Source organism: Copadichromis virginalis, linkage group LG6, assembly GCF_057382275.1.
Source record: "Copadichromis virginalis isolate Kocher_CV1m ecotype Utaka linkage group LG6, C_Virginalis_male_GT1.1, whole genome shotgun sequence".
Taxonomy (NCBI): Eukaryota; Metazoa; Chordata; class Actinopteri; order Cichliformes; family Cichlidae; genus Copadichromis; species Copadichromis virginalis.
In genome coordinates this window covers 26,394,247-26,409,077 of record NC_140623.1, presented here as the reverse complement: position 1 = coordinate 26,409,077, position 14,831 = coordinate 26,394,247, and the positions used below count along the sequence as shown (strand labels likewise).

Sequence of the window (14,831 nt, the reverse complement as noted above, 5' to 3'; positions counted from 1 at the left end):
TAAGGAAATTAAGCACATGACTCCACTCGTGTATGAGTCATTGTCTTTGCTCCCTCCATCCCCCCCCCCCCCACACTTTTTTCTTTGCTGCCCATTTCCTGTTGAATTTCCAGTCCTTCCCTATTTTCCTGCTCATATGTTTCCAGATGTTTGCCTGTGAGAGCGCCACCCTCACTGTGACGCAGCGTGTCCGTTCCATGAATCTCGTGCGCCCCCATACCTTCAGTGTTTTTTTTTTTATTTTTTTGTGTTTAGAGTTTGGCCTCACCGTAAAGTAAGGTTCATACTTTATTCATGTTATTCAAGCCTCTAAGAGGTGATTCATTATTTAGAGCTTCTACCTCCCAAAGCCAGTTCACTAAGTACATTTTTGGCTCTGAGATAGACTCGCGCAAGCTGCGTTTTTCAATCACGAAGACGCTTCCTGCTCCCTCCTCCTCAACCGAGCCTCTTACATTTGGAAATGTTGTGCTTAGTTTTAGTGAAACGGCCCCATGGGGTCCAGAGTTAGATGGCTACAGTATTAATCAGGCGAACTCAAGCTGTGAAGCGCACAGAGCAAAGTGTTCCCCCTGGGTACAGAGCAGACGAGGGACATTGGTTCCAGATGAAAGGAAGATCAGAGGGGGAAGGACAGAGGGAGGAGGGAGAAGCTGGGTTGTTTTCTAATCTAGTGATATGAAGTCAGAGACAGGCAAATCTGTTTTTTTTCTCCCTTCAAAGTGTGTTGTAATTGCTGTGAAAAGCGCCTCCATTTAATGGAATACATTAGCATAAAAGCTGGAACACGGTATTATGAGAGTGAATAAAGTGAGTTACAAACTATTTTAGGGAGTAGAGGAATGATTTATGTTTAATATTTGGCCATAAACAAATTATTTTTTTGTCTCCTCTGCATCTTGTGTTACTGTAATTACTCACCAGATGTTTGATGTATCCGCCGCTGCTTTGCACAGCCAGAACATTGAGAGGGATGTGTTGGAGTTTGCATCAGGGCTCATGATCGCATTTCACACCGATGGGCTTCATGCTCGCTGACACTCCTGACCTATTTATGATTTAAGAGCCGCGGTGACACTCATTCTTTCTCTCCCGTCTTTCATCTACTGCTCGCATGATCTCACTCGCCCCCGTTATCACGGCTTTGCAAGCAGACAAAAGATCCACTGGGTGGAAAACTCTGGAGGAGACTGACTTGGGAGATAGCAGGAGTGTGTCACAGAACAGAGTTAATTTGATTAGGAGTCAGAAACGGCACGCAGCTGTAAAGTCAAATATGGAGGCAACAGCTTAGTGGGCATAAAAACAGAAGGAAAAAAGTCTGAGTGAATAACAATGAAGCATGAAAATGTTTTTAAGCGACTTGTCCTTTTTCTTCACAAATTTCTGACCATGTTTCCGAAAAATCTGCTCCTCTCTTTCAGAACAACGACCCCTTGGCGCTCAGCTATCACGGATACCCGTCTCATAGTCAGGTAAGAGGAAAAACATGTGCCAAAATCCACGTTGTGTAATGTGGCCTCATTCCACTCCTTCCATTTATACAGTATTCAGATAACATTAATATGGCTCAGTGTAGCTCTTCAAACCACAAGGTGGGGGTGTAGATTATAAATTAGCAGTCGTGTAGTAAAAGACACGCCTCCACAACCCTCCAGTATTACCCTCCACCCACTTTCCTTTCTGTTCCCAATAATGCACACTTAGTAATCATCTTTCAGATGGCAAATCCAACTTGTTCTTTCTCTTTTAGCACCTTTAAACATGCTGATGTTATAGTTTTCTGCCCACAAACACGCACTCACACTGCATTGCATCTTGTTTGTGTTTATGTGTGTGTGCGTGTAAGACTACAGCATGTTTGCCCATCTTTGTATTAGCCTGCTGATTGTGTTATTAGACTGCTCAGTTTATGTGGTTAATCCTTAGATCATCCTCCGTTCATCCACTCATCCTCTCATGTTCTGCCCGTAATCTCCTCATCCCTCGCACTCCGTGGTGCCCGACAACCTCCGGCTGCTTATCTGCACTTTATCTGTCTTCACTTGAATGCTTTTATTTGCCCCAGTATGAGAATGGGCTTTTTTTTTTTTAGTACAGCTAAGTGGGTATTGCAGAAGCCTGGAAGTCAAACAGACAGTTTTGATTTCACTCTTAATCTTACTTTTGATGATGATGTTTTAAAGTTTCGGCTTGTCTGAACAGCCTCTTGTTGGGATCGAAAGAAGTCATTCAAGGACTGCTTGGGGGCTTGGAGGTGTGATTTGGCCTCTGACCAGGAGGGGGGAAAAAATGACAGAGAGGAAGAAAACAATGCCGGGCAGCGGAGGCTTCCACAACACTGAGGTGCTAAACTGTCAGCAGCAGTGTGAGAATGATGTGATCAAAGACTCCTGGAAGGAAGCGCCTGGAGAGTAGCAGAAGCCCCAAGTGTGAAGGGGAAGACAAGCTCTTTGCAGATGGAGTATGAAACTTGGCAGGCTGCCTATTGAAGTAGTTTTCAAACTTTTTTTATATAAAGTAAAATCATCAGGTAATGGCTTGGCATGGTATTTGTCACCCGGTGCGCAAACCTGTGCCGCGCTGGAGTTCTGCATTTGAGCAAAGGATTCACGTGCAGTGTGCTGTGCTGAAGATTAATGCCACTTCATTACTCGTGTAGTCGATGGTCGTTATTCAAGAAACGATGGCGATTTGTTCGGCGGGTGCTGGCATCTTTTCTTGCATCTTTGATGAGCCTTCCTGCTCAGGGCGTGTTTGGTGCCCCCAGTGGTGCCGTTTTCTTCTGAGAAAAATCTGCTCAATGCTTCAATATGTTTAGCTGTAATGATGCTATCTTTAGCTCTCTGCTGGACGCGGATTACTGTGGGGGTTTGGGAGCTGAAACCAGGTTGATACATATTTTTAAAAATGCAGCGAGCGCGAAGCCAAAACAATGATCTAAAAGGTGCTAAAATGCTCTGTAAACCTAAGGGGAGCTGCAGAGCTTACACCGCTGTGGCTTCATCCTCCTTGTTTTTATAGAAATATCGTCCGACACAGCTTTAAGTTGAATGTGATAACAGCCAGACTTGGGCCATGTTGGCGGTGTTATGAAAAACGCTGCTCGGTATGACCTAGTATCGTTGCAGTCGTGACTTTTGCAGGAAAAAAATGACTGATGTGTAAAATTACCGGCTCATTTGCGTAACAAGGTGCGTGTCTGAGAGAGAGAGAGAGAAGAAAAGACGTCTATTGCTCTCTCCCAGTGGTGCCAGCAGCCCCAGTTAACTCACCTACATGGAGAAAGAGAATAGAAGGAGAGAGAGAGAGTGAGGAGAGGAGAGGAGGACTGCGACATGAGAGGAAAGCAGAGGGGAGGGGAAAGTTTGCAGGTGTGACAGAGGCAGAGAAGTAGGAAGGGGGAGGCGTTAGGCTATCTGGGTGAGATAGGAGGAGAGGAGGAGGACCGGAGAAGAGACAGAAGAGATGAGCAGGCAAGGGCACAGCAGCAAAACAGAAGGCTGGGGGTAGAGGGAAAGCAAAGGAGCGAGTGGGAGAGGGAAAGAAAAGACTGAGTGGGAGTCGGGGAGAGAGAGAGAGAGAGAGATAGATAGAGGGGAAGGGGGGGTTGAAAGAAAAGAAAAGCAAGCAAGTAAGCAAGTGAGGGAGAGTGACAGGGACAGAAGCCAGGAGAGGAGGAGGAGGAGGTGGGGAGGGGAGGGGATTGGCAGGGCAGACAGAGCGAGCGGGGGCAGAGAGAGGGAGATTTTGAATTTGTGAGACAGACAAGAGAGACTGAGCTGGTGAGGTGACACAGGCTCGGCGAGGGAGAGAAAGCGAGGCAGCGTGAGAAGAGGAAAGGAGAGAGAGGAGAGAGGAGCGACGACAGTTTGAGTTGTTGCACAGAATACGATGATGGGACTGTACTATCCTAACGTGCTGTCGGTGAGTGTTTATCCCCGTATCTTTTCATATCCTCCTCCGCCTGCGTGCACGGCCGCTGCATCTCCTCGTCGGCGCTCGGGCTCGGCCGTACGCGAAACGGCATCAGAACGGGCTGTCATCGAGCATTAAATGTTAATTAACTACTAACAGACGAGGAGTCTACTTGACCCGATCGCTAGAGCGGGTCCAGTCAGAGAGCGTTTCGGGCTCTTGTCAGGACTCGGCAGCTACTTGCTACGAGTGGGATATAAACACTGGAAGTAGTGTAGCAGGCGTTGATGACAGCGAGATACAGGCTGGAGATCGTATCTCCACAATTATGATTCGTTATGCCGAGCCGCACGAGCGGCAGTGTGTTATTGTACGCTGTTATTGTGGCATCTGTCCCCCCCCCAACCCTGCCAAAAGCTAGAAGTGCACGCAGTTTGAACATCAAGGGCTGCCACTGCCAGAAACTGCGCTCAGCCATGTATTATGTATGGTCAGGAGAATCTTATGTGAGCATACAGTACAGCGTGTCAGCTGGATGTAGCGGTTCAGTGGCGCTATTTCTGCTAGTCAACTATTTCGATATATCTGAAGCAGGAGAGTGGAAGCAGAGAGGGAATTGGAGGGGGGAGAGGAGAGGTAAGTGGAAAACTCTTTCTTCTTTATTGGCCCTGCAGCTGTCTCTGTACATCGCTCCAGCCTGTGAGCGAAAGGGACAGGTGTCCACAGAACAGTTGTCCCTGCCCTTGTGTTGTGTTTTCCTTTTTTTATTGCTCGTTCTTTCTCTCTCGTCCTCCCTTCTGCATCTCTTCTATTCAGCTAACAACACCTCCTCACTGTAATTTCTGTGTCACACATTTCACAAACACACACACAAGCTCGAGCACACAGTGGGCTGCAAAGTTGGTGCATGAAGTGTCATGTTCATATCATTACATTTCAATTGGTGTGAGTCAGTATGAGTGTGTGTGTGTGCTTCTCTTTCAGCTGTACCTTGGATTCCTGCTCTCTTTACTGTTTGACCTCTTTTCTCCCTTCTCTCGCTCTCCCCGGGGCCCTGGCAGCTGTTATCTCAATGTTTTCCTTTAAGAGCCCCTGGAAGAGAGGGGGATGGGGTTTGAAGGGAGAGAAGGAGAGAAGGAATGGGAGCACGAGGAGAAGATTTTTAAAACAATTTTAGGGTGATGGGACACCCCACGCTTCCCCACCGCAGTCAAGGAAGCTCGTAGGTGAGGGAGCAGAACAGACACGGGCGAGCAGCATGAAAATCACATATTGTAGGTCAACTAGAGGCGGCTAGTTTGCTCAGTGACGCAATTTCAGTGTGTAAAGCTGACTTTGCAGTTATGTCCATATGTGAGTGTTCCGAGTTTGTTTACAGCGGGGGTAATTTATCAGCTCCTTGATGGCGCTGCTTTTGCTAATTTTATATAACTAAATATATATATTTTTTAAATTGTCTCTTTCTCCTGCGAGAGAGTTGAGAGCAGCAGATCGGGTGCAGAAGAAATATTTTCTCAAGCCCCACCTAAGCGTGTGCCCTGAGGCAAGGGAGAGACGCCTACCTGCTGCAAAAGCTATGCGCAGCCTGCCACGCTTGCACAAACTGGAAACGGGTCGTGAGGATTCACCCCCCCACACACTGGCACGCCTCCACCTCCCAAATCTTGTTATCGATTCTTTGCAGGGGTAACAATGGTGGTCGTTAACTGATCCCGATGAACCGTGTTGCCGTGGCAACTTGGATGAGTCACTCATTTTGCGCTGATTGTTAGGTGGTTCGAGGCATGAGGCAAAATGTTGATGGGAAACCTTTTGTGATGTAAACACCTTTCTGGACGGGGGTAAATCTTGAGCGGGCCTCCTCCTCCTCCAGCTGTGTGCTTCCCTTAACTGCTCTAAAAGTGCTCAGCGTGAGGCATCAGTGCAGCTTTAACAAAAAAAAAAAAGGAAAAAGGCAGGGGTTGCCCTTCCTGACTCTTTAGGCGGTGCAGTTGACAGTGACAACACCGTCCTACAGCTGGCTTCCGTATGTTTTTAAACCACACTGGACAACCAGGCGATTAGTGCAGAGCCCTCTGTGAGCGTCAAACAGGACAAACTAGTTTCAGGGTCATGTCTAATGTATTGAAAGAGGCATAGTCATGTTGGGTTAATACATATCTGTTTGCAGGTTTGTATGCTCACCTGCCTGTGTGTTTGTCTGGGATGGCGTGTGGATTCTAATGTGGAATAAATGTGAACAAATAATGTCATCATCCTTTTTGTTTTCGGGTGTTTATCTTTCATAAAATGCCGCAGTGGTGCTGAACGGACCATTTATGCAGCTACTGAGGAGATGACAGGGGAAAGTCGGGGTTGTGCGTGTGTGTGCATGCGTGCACGCGCGAATGCATGTTCCTGTGCACATGTATGAGGCTGGGGAGTCTCCCAGAAATGGCGTGCGAGGAAGGGGAGACCCTACAAGGAAAAGGATGGGGGTGGATTAGGAGGGGTTTGTTTGACAAGCACACATGTTACCCTATAAGGAAATGGAGGAGAGAATGGAAGGAGGAGCCTGGATCGCGCTGATATCCTGTTGCTATGAGGCAAATGAGCTTGATTGACATGTGTGGGGGCGGGACGTATGCGAGGGTCCCGTCTGGATTTTATGAAGCGTAAAGAAGTGAAGCGCACAGCAGAGAGAGTGGGAGGAAAGGGAGAACAGCAGCAGAGAGGAAGAGCGAGTGAAGGGAGGAGGGGGGAACCGATGGAGGAGGGGTTGATGTTGGATGGAATAATTTAACAAGAGGGTGTCTCCTGGCTCATCGGTATGCCACAGGCATGTTGTAAAATGTTTCTCCAGCTGTTTGCAGCTTGGGTAACAGCAGCGCAGACTCGGAAGCCAAGATCTGAGCTGAACACCGAACTTCACCACTTAATCCGATTATTGAGCCAAAATACGAGCTGCTGCTAACAACATGAATCACGTTTTCCATAGTCCAGTCTGTTGAATTAGGCATTAGCGTTATGGCCGGAAGCCAGAGAAAGTACGATTCTGAAACGTCATTATTCATGTGAAATGACCCACTGATGCCCCAGTTAGCTTTTAACCACACTTCCTCTCCTCTCTCCTTTGCTCTTCTCCTTGTCTCCTCGAGTAGCGTAGTGAGACTGCCGCAGACGGGCACATTTTATAACATGCCTCCTCAGACACACTTGCTGCTGCTAACTGACCCGAAAGTAAGCCAGCTACAGCTACCGCTCTGAGTCACTGGCTTTGCCTGGCCAACGCATGCACTTTCACAACCCTTAAAATCCCTTAAAACACCGGGAGCATACACCGAGACAAGCGCAAGACATGCACACAAACAAAATGTACCTTGAGTGCTGACACAAATGAACAGCCTACAGTTTGCTTGTGCACAGGGCAGCACTTCTCCAAGAATGCTCTCCTCCTCTGCCTTTGTGTTCCTCCTCTTATCCTGCTATCTGTGTGCATTTATTCAGTAGATGCTTTTATCCTGATTCGAATCACAAAGGCCACTCGCAGTCAGCAAAAGGCCCCAAAGCCTTACAGAGGGAGGGAGACGAGGAGGGGGGCACATACTGTTTTTGGAGATACGGGGTTGTTAACACAGTGCATCAGGTATAGAGAGGCCCGTTGAGATGCTGCAAAAATGGATCTCCTCTGAAAAGGCCAATCGTCAAACACAAATACAAGGTTGTTTTTGGCTTGCATTCCCGCTTCTATTTTGGGTCTGGCAGAAGGAGCGGCAACAGCCGGGGTTGTCCATTCTCCTGCGAGGCTGTAGTCTGTGCATGAGCAACAACAATGAGGAGAAGAGAAGAACCGACAGAGTTGTGATCGGGGGTCTGTGTCAGAAAATAACTTAAAGAGACTCCGACTCTAACCACAAATTTCTTATTTTCAGTCCCAGAAAAAGCTCCCAGTATTCCTCGCTAAGAGCTAAATATAATTGAACACGGGGAATTTTAATCCAGAGAAGCTAGAAATGTGAATCAGAGCTGGTCTTGAGAACTACCAGTGGAGACTGGAGTCAGCAAGTTTGCACTATTACATTTATTTCAGCACAGCTCATTCATTCACTGTTTTCTTGAATTTGCCTTAAAGTTTAGATTATTTAGCCTGATAAGGACAAGACACACATGTATGTGAAAACATGGGTTGCTGTTGATGTTTATTAATACTCAGATCCAGAGAGATCTTGTTCACTACCTACCTCTACTACCTTTACTTTGGTTTTTCTTTGGTTTTTAGTGATTAGAGCTGCAACACAATCGTCCTCAACCAGAATTATTCAGATGATCTGTCCAATATTGGCTGCTATAACTTATTTGTTCCATAGGTGCGACTGTTTGCTTATCAATGAAGAAATGCTTCCTCATTGATCAGTCTCTTAGGCATCTAAAGGTTCATAGAGATTGCTACATTAATGCATTCTTAATGTGATTTTATGCCGTGCCGAGGATGAATCCTGCATATTTACAGATCTATTTCTCTATCATTGGTGACATTCGTCAACTGGTCTATGAAATGAACTGGTTCCAGTACCTTTGATATCGATGATACAGCTGATTCAGGGTTGGTATAGAAAACCTTAGAGAAGGCTGGTGAGGCTCACAGGGTCACAGAGTTTATGTTCCTCCTCCTTTCAGAAAAAAAGATCAAAGATTTGAAGTCGTCATCTCTAAATCTGCCTCCTGGGTCATACCTCTACTCAGTGGTTTGTGCTGCTGAAATTACATATGTATATTGCTGCAATCAGAAATTGAGGCTTAAAGCGTGCGCTATTAACATCCAAGTCACTATCATTCTGTCTAAGTTGCATCACAACTTGTCAAGTCCAAGACTGACTCATCTGTAGTCGAGTGAGATGTGTCATGAGTCATCAATGTTGGGACTCAAGTACGACAGCAGTAAAGCGGTGATGAACAGTAGGAGGGTGGTTTTCCCATCAAATTGGACAAAAGATAGACTTTTATTGCATTTATTCATGTAAGCCTCTACAGCAGGGGGATCCCTCAGTTAAAACAATCTTCCTTTTGACCTTTTTTGCTTATATGTTAAGTTTTTTTTTAATTCATTCCATTGAAGCTCTTTAATTCGCAGTAAGATAGAAATATAAAATAAATGATAGCTTTAGACTTTAAATAAAAGCAGAGCTGTCAGCGTATTCACTCAGTGCAGCTTGTTGGACGGTGGAAAAGCATCTGAAGGTGGGAGGGGAGGCGTGGAGGTGCTTTGAGCTCAGCGTTAATAACATGGCGATATTTATAAACAAATATCTGCTCATTTTATTTTAACCTTTGCTTTTTACTTATATGAATATGCAGAATCTTTTGGGAAGTGGAGCGGGAAGCCTTCTGGTTTCCGTTTGTAGCCCGGTTAACACTAGTTGGAACACAAACAGTCGCTTTTGAGCAGGCTTTGTTTGCATGCAGGTAAACAGTCCCAATGAAAGGCACAAGAGAGGCTGCATTTTTGAAAATGCAGCCTCCAAACCACCAGCTATCATCTAATGCCAATTTTGTTTTTAATTAGTTTTAAAAATGTATCTCAAACAATGACTGCCAGATGGAAGAGGAAGTCTTGGCCCAGGTCATCAGAGCAGAAGACAAGCCAGTACGTTCTCTGACTGACGACATGGTAACACCCGTAACGTTTACCGTTTTCACCGTTTTCACCGTTTTTAATTTAGCCTGTTAGCTAAATAGCGAATATTTGGCAGTCAGAGCACAGAACTGCATTATGATGCGGTGATGCCACTAGATCAAAAGTGAAAGAGATCATTAAAATTTAATGGCGCTGCATTTAATAGCGGCTGAAACAGTTAAAAGGTTTCCCTCATTGCCACAAAATGTTGCCAGCCTATTGTCCCCTTTCAGCTTTTCCCGTTTCACCGCTTCACCCAATCTGGGGTCATCAACTTTCCCTTTCGAAGGAAGACACGGGAGCGGGTCGAGTTTCTCTCTCTTTCTGTTTGCCACCCAGGTTAGCTCCTACCTAGTGACCCAGAATTGCTTGCTCCACCTACTCTCATATTCACCTCCGCAAATGCATTTAATCTAGGATGGGTTTATGCAAAGTGAAGTCATTCAGTGTGTCACTTAACATGTCTGTTTTTTTCCCAGCTGCAGTTAAAAGCTTGATCTAAACTAGCTAATTTCCACATCTCTGCTCTCTCCTTTTCTTTTTTTTTTGCATCTCTGAATTGAGCAAATGTAATGAATTCAGGATCTCTCATCAGAGGATTGCAGCTAATGTTCACATTATTGCCACCAGTGAAGTAACAGAGTGTTGTTTCTTTTCCCCCACAACAAGGAGAAAATGCATGTTTTGTTCACTAATTGGAGCATAAAATCATAACGGCTAATAACAGAAACCAAATTAATGAGAGGGTGAAGTAATGCAGGAAAAGAGATGCAGCAGTTCATTTCTCTTTATTTATTCTGGGAACTTGGAAGAGCTGAAATTTTGCAAAGCCGCACCTCTAAAAGCATGCATCCTAAAACCCTGGCAGGTTATAATAATCACAGGAACAATCTGTGCAAATCACAAGCACGGCTCGCCAAGGTGTAAGGTGTTTGCGCTGCGACGTGAAACTTAGGACACGGAGGCGAGGCTGTTGAGGAGCGCTATCTTGTATCAAAATCTTAATTTGAGTGCTTGTGGGCGAGATTGGAAGAGGTTCATACAGCTGCAGAGTTTAGATGAGCGGACACAGCTGCTATCTGAAAACGTGAATGAAGTTAAACTTGGACACTGTGGTCAGTAATCTGGTGGCTGTATTGCTCAAGTGGCAGCCACTGAAGATGAGGATCGCGGTTTCTGTTTTGCCCGAGGTGGTGACTCTTCACCTGCCAGGCGAGCTGCGGGGATGTGTGCGCGCGGCGAAATGGTGTGGCAGCGGCGCTTCGGGGTAAGGCTCACAGTGTTGAGATGAGCGATAACATGCATTTTAGTGCCCGTTATCGGTGAGCGAGAGCCAGGGAGATGGCAGGATTTCTGTTTGTAATTACACTCCTGAAATCACAAAAGGCAGAACGCGGCTGCAGCCTTTAACGGACGAGTTCAAAGCATTCCTCTTAAAGCGTCTGGTTCTGCCTCCTTTTTGCCTCACGACGGCGGGAAAGACAAGTATAGGTGCGATGCAAAGAATTTTCTGCACCAGGAATCTTCCAGTAAATGATTAGATGAATAATTATATCATTCTTTTGTTGTTCTTTAAAAAGGCAGCTTAAAACTCATGTGTTCAGACAGACACTATGTTGTTTTTCTTCATTCATGTGTGTCCACTTTGCCTTTGGCGTGGGCTGGATTTGATTAAATTACCTCTGTAAAGCAATTTGTGACCATTCCTTGTCTCAAAAAGCGCTATAAAAATGAACTTTACTCATTTACTTAGCGACTTGTGAGTTCCGGTATATCAGACATGATTATTCTTAAGTTTTAGACCCCGCTTTGCTTTTAGAGCTGCATAAATTCTTTGTGGCATCGATTCAGCGAGGTTCTGGAAACATTCCTCTGAGATTTTGGTCCTCACTGGCATGAAGGAATCGTGCAGCTCATGAAGCCGTTTTTCTTTTTTTCTTTTTTCTCCTTTTGCCCGTTCCCCCACATCTCAAGGGTGCTCGATTGGATTGAGATGTGGAGACTGTGGAGTATACTGAGGATACCACTGAGCCCATTCTCCTGCTGAAAATAGCCATTTGAAGATGGGTACACTGTCATTATAAAGGGATGGGCATGGTCACAAACAGCATGAGGTTCAAAGTTTACCATAAAAAAAACACATCTGCAATACAATTACACCACCAACCTGAATCGTCGATATAAAAGCAGGATGGATCCGTGCTTTCGTTTTGTTTATGCCAAATCCTGACCCGTCCGTCTGAGTGCTGCACCACAAATCGAGATTCATCGCGACCAGGCAACGTTTTGTCCCAATTTTTAGTGAACCCGTGCCACTCAATTTCCTGTTCCGAGATGACAGGAGCGGCACCCGGTGTGGTCGTCTTCTGCTGTGGGCCATCTGCTTCCATATTCTTTGTGCTGTGTTCGGCGATGCTCATCTGCATATTGGTGGTTATTTGAGTTGCTGCCACGTTTCTGTAAGCTCAAACCACTCTGGCTGTTTGTCTCTGGCCTCTGCAGTCAACAAAGCATTTTCGCCCAGAGAACTGCCACTCACCGGACCCCCCCCCCCCCCCCCCCCCATTCTCTATAAACCCTGGAGATGGCTGCATATGAAAATCTCAGTAGATCAGCAGTTTGTCAAACCAGCCTGTCTGGCACCAACGGCCATGCCACTTTCAAAGTCACCTAAATCACCTTTCCTCCTCATTCTGATATTTGGTTTTAACTTCGTAGGAGTCTCCTGACCAGTGCCAGTGTCTGACTCAGTCCATTGAGGTTGTATATAGGTACATACAGGAACGAATTTCTTTGAAGTGTGATGGGCGGCATTTTCCTTTTAATAACAAAGCATTTCAAGGACGATGCTTCTGACTGATAAAATGTCTTAAAAAAGTAGTCCAGGAAGAAATCATTAGATTGATGTTTATAGTAAATGTACACAAATCTATGTTCTGTATTTAGAGTTAGGATTTATCCAATAGAAAAAATACTTAAGTTGTTAAGTTTAACAAATTCCAGCTTTATTTGCTTAAGTTTGTCTGCTTGGTACACGGCAGAGTTTCTCTCTCACTGCTCGCTGGGAGCAGCTCAGCTGAAGCTGTTCTCGTGTCACGATATCGATGTGATCCGTGTCGACCGCGTGCATCCCCCGGTTTGTTACTGAGTCGAGGGGCCGGACTACAGTGTCACAGGTGTGACGCTGAGAAAGGTCAAAAGCTGGGAGACAGATGGCATGCTCGCAAACGCACACACAAACACACACGCACACATACGTACATACTCACCCTCCCACACACTTATAACACTCCCAAAGGGACAGTGATCTATTGTGCAGCTCAGATGGGCATCGCTGCAGCCTGTCACTCACACACACACACACACACACACACACACACACACACACACACACACACACACACACACACACACTTGAAGTGAGTATAGCCAAGCAGATGTCAGGTAGGCTCAACTGAGTCTATTTAGAAGTGATATAATGCCGACGGGGGGGCGACATTGTAACTTCTTTTACTAATTAATTATTGTATTACTGTCTTTGCGAGTCTGTCTTACATTAGTACTATTCCTAATAAAGCAATGATGATGATGATTGTAGTAATTAGTTGTTACAGTCAAATGAGAAGAACAAAGAGGTTAGAAAGACACAGCAAAGGAGAATAGGCTGAACAAAAAAGGCTACACAATGGGTGCTACTCCGGGTTTCTAGATATCGTCATCATTTGTATCTATTGTGATTTACAAATGTATAATTTAGTTTTTATGATTTTGTTTTCTGGTGCCGGTATCAGGTTGTTTAGTTCTCATTTTCTGGTACATTTTAATGTCATATGTATCAGGTGTGGTGAAAAAAATATTGAGAGTTGGTAGAGTTTTTTGTTTTTTTAAATCAGGGCTAACATGCTAACGTGGCTCACGCCAGATTAATGATGATGGTCAACTGGATTTTGGCAATCAGTGTGATCTCTGCAACCACTTGAATGCATTACCACAATAGTTTTGTACATTCTTGGTCCCCAGTAGATGAATCTTACCACTAAAAATTTGATTTCATTCGGTTTGATTTGTATAGCGCCAAATCACAGCAACAGTTGCCTCAATGCACTTTATATTGGAGGAGAGCCTACAATAATACAGAAAAACCATTAGGCAACAAACTATGAGCAAGCAATTGGCGACAGTGGGAAGGAAAAACTCCCTTTTAGCAGGAAGATGCATATAGTGAATACTTTATACCTGCTAAATGTCGGTATGTTAAGTTTGTTGCTTTTAACTGTTTTTACACTTTCTCTGCAGCCCTTAGCATTTCTCACATCACCTGACAAAGGTGTTATGGCAGTGAGCAAATCTCCAGTGCAATCACTTTGGATGTCAGCTCATCTACCAGCATGTGAGAGGTCAGATTGTACCGGTTGACAAATCGCTCCGCTAAACGTCCACTGCGTTCACAGCTACAGTAAGTGAGGGGGTGTCGCTTACTGCCTTCTGCATGTCTCATCCAGGCAATCTGTTTCTGGTAGTGTGACCACGTCGTAAGTAGACCGTTTCATGCTTTGCGGTACTTTGCGTGAAAAAGGACAAACTCAGACAATGTCCTGATTTATTTATTTATTTTCTTAAAACGTGCTGACATTAGCATTTAAAGCATCCCTCTCTGAACCAGAAAACCATCGTAGTGTTTTTATAGTCTTTAATAAAATGACCAAACACTGCAGTTATTGGAATTAGAAATCTGGTGAAGTTTGAGTAATCCTTTGCAGCTATGGATCGGGCCTCGTCTCTTGAATCTGTCATCACCTTTTATCTTCAAATCCCCCAGCCCGGCCCCGTCCTCTCCCATCCTTGCTGCCTCTCTGTTACCATTTAGGGTATCCATACTCCACTGCCAGCAGTAAGGAATGTGTGTGTGCGTGTGTGTGTGTGTGTGTGTGTGTTGTGTTAATGCCTCTGCCATGTTTATGTGTCTCTACCATGTGTTTATGGACGCCTGTGTTGTTCTCCTACAAGCTCGAATTTTGGCATCTTACACATGCATCTTCTTGGGGGTGGGGGGGATAATATGTACGAAGTACTTGGGCCGGCTTCCTTGCAAACAGTTGGTCTTTGTGTGAGCGTTTAGGTGTGTGGGTGTTTGCGTGTCAAAGGTGGTTTGTGTGCAGAGGCGTTTGTAAGTGTGCGTGCAGGCATTAGACACTCATCATTGTGCAACACACTGAGCATGGAGGCATCTGACCCTCAATAATAGATGTGGCAGCAGTGA

The 14,831-nt window shown here is 45.2% G+C and overlaps 1 protein-coding gene across 4 annotated transcripts in view; it reads left to right on the top strand.

Annotated features, from left to right (window-relative positions):
- rbfox2 (RNA binding fox-1 homolog 2) overlaps positions 1-14,831 on the top strand; it is a 43,347-nt gene that overhangs the window by 9,737 nt on the left and 18,779 nt on the right. For 3 of the 4 annotated variants that reach the window (XM_085459510.1, XM_085459509.1, XM_085459511.1), the window contains exon 2: positions 1,425-1,475. In XM_085459510.1, the coding sequence (XP_085315636.1) occupies positions 1,425-1,475 (51 nt within the window). Of the gene's footprint in view, positions 1-1,424; positions 1,476-3,695; positions 3,928-14,831 lie in introns of those variants that run through there. The other variant, XM_085459512.1, reaches the window with a different exon arrangement.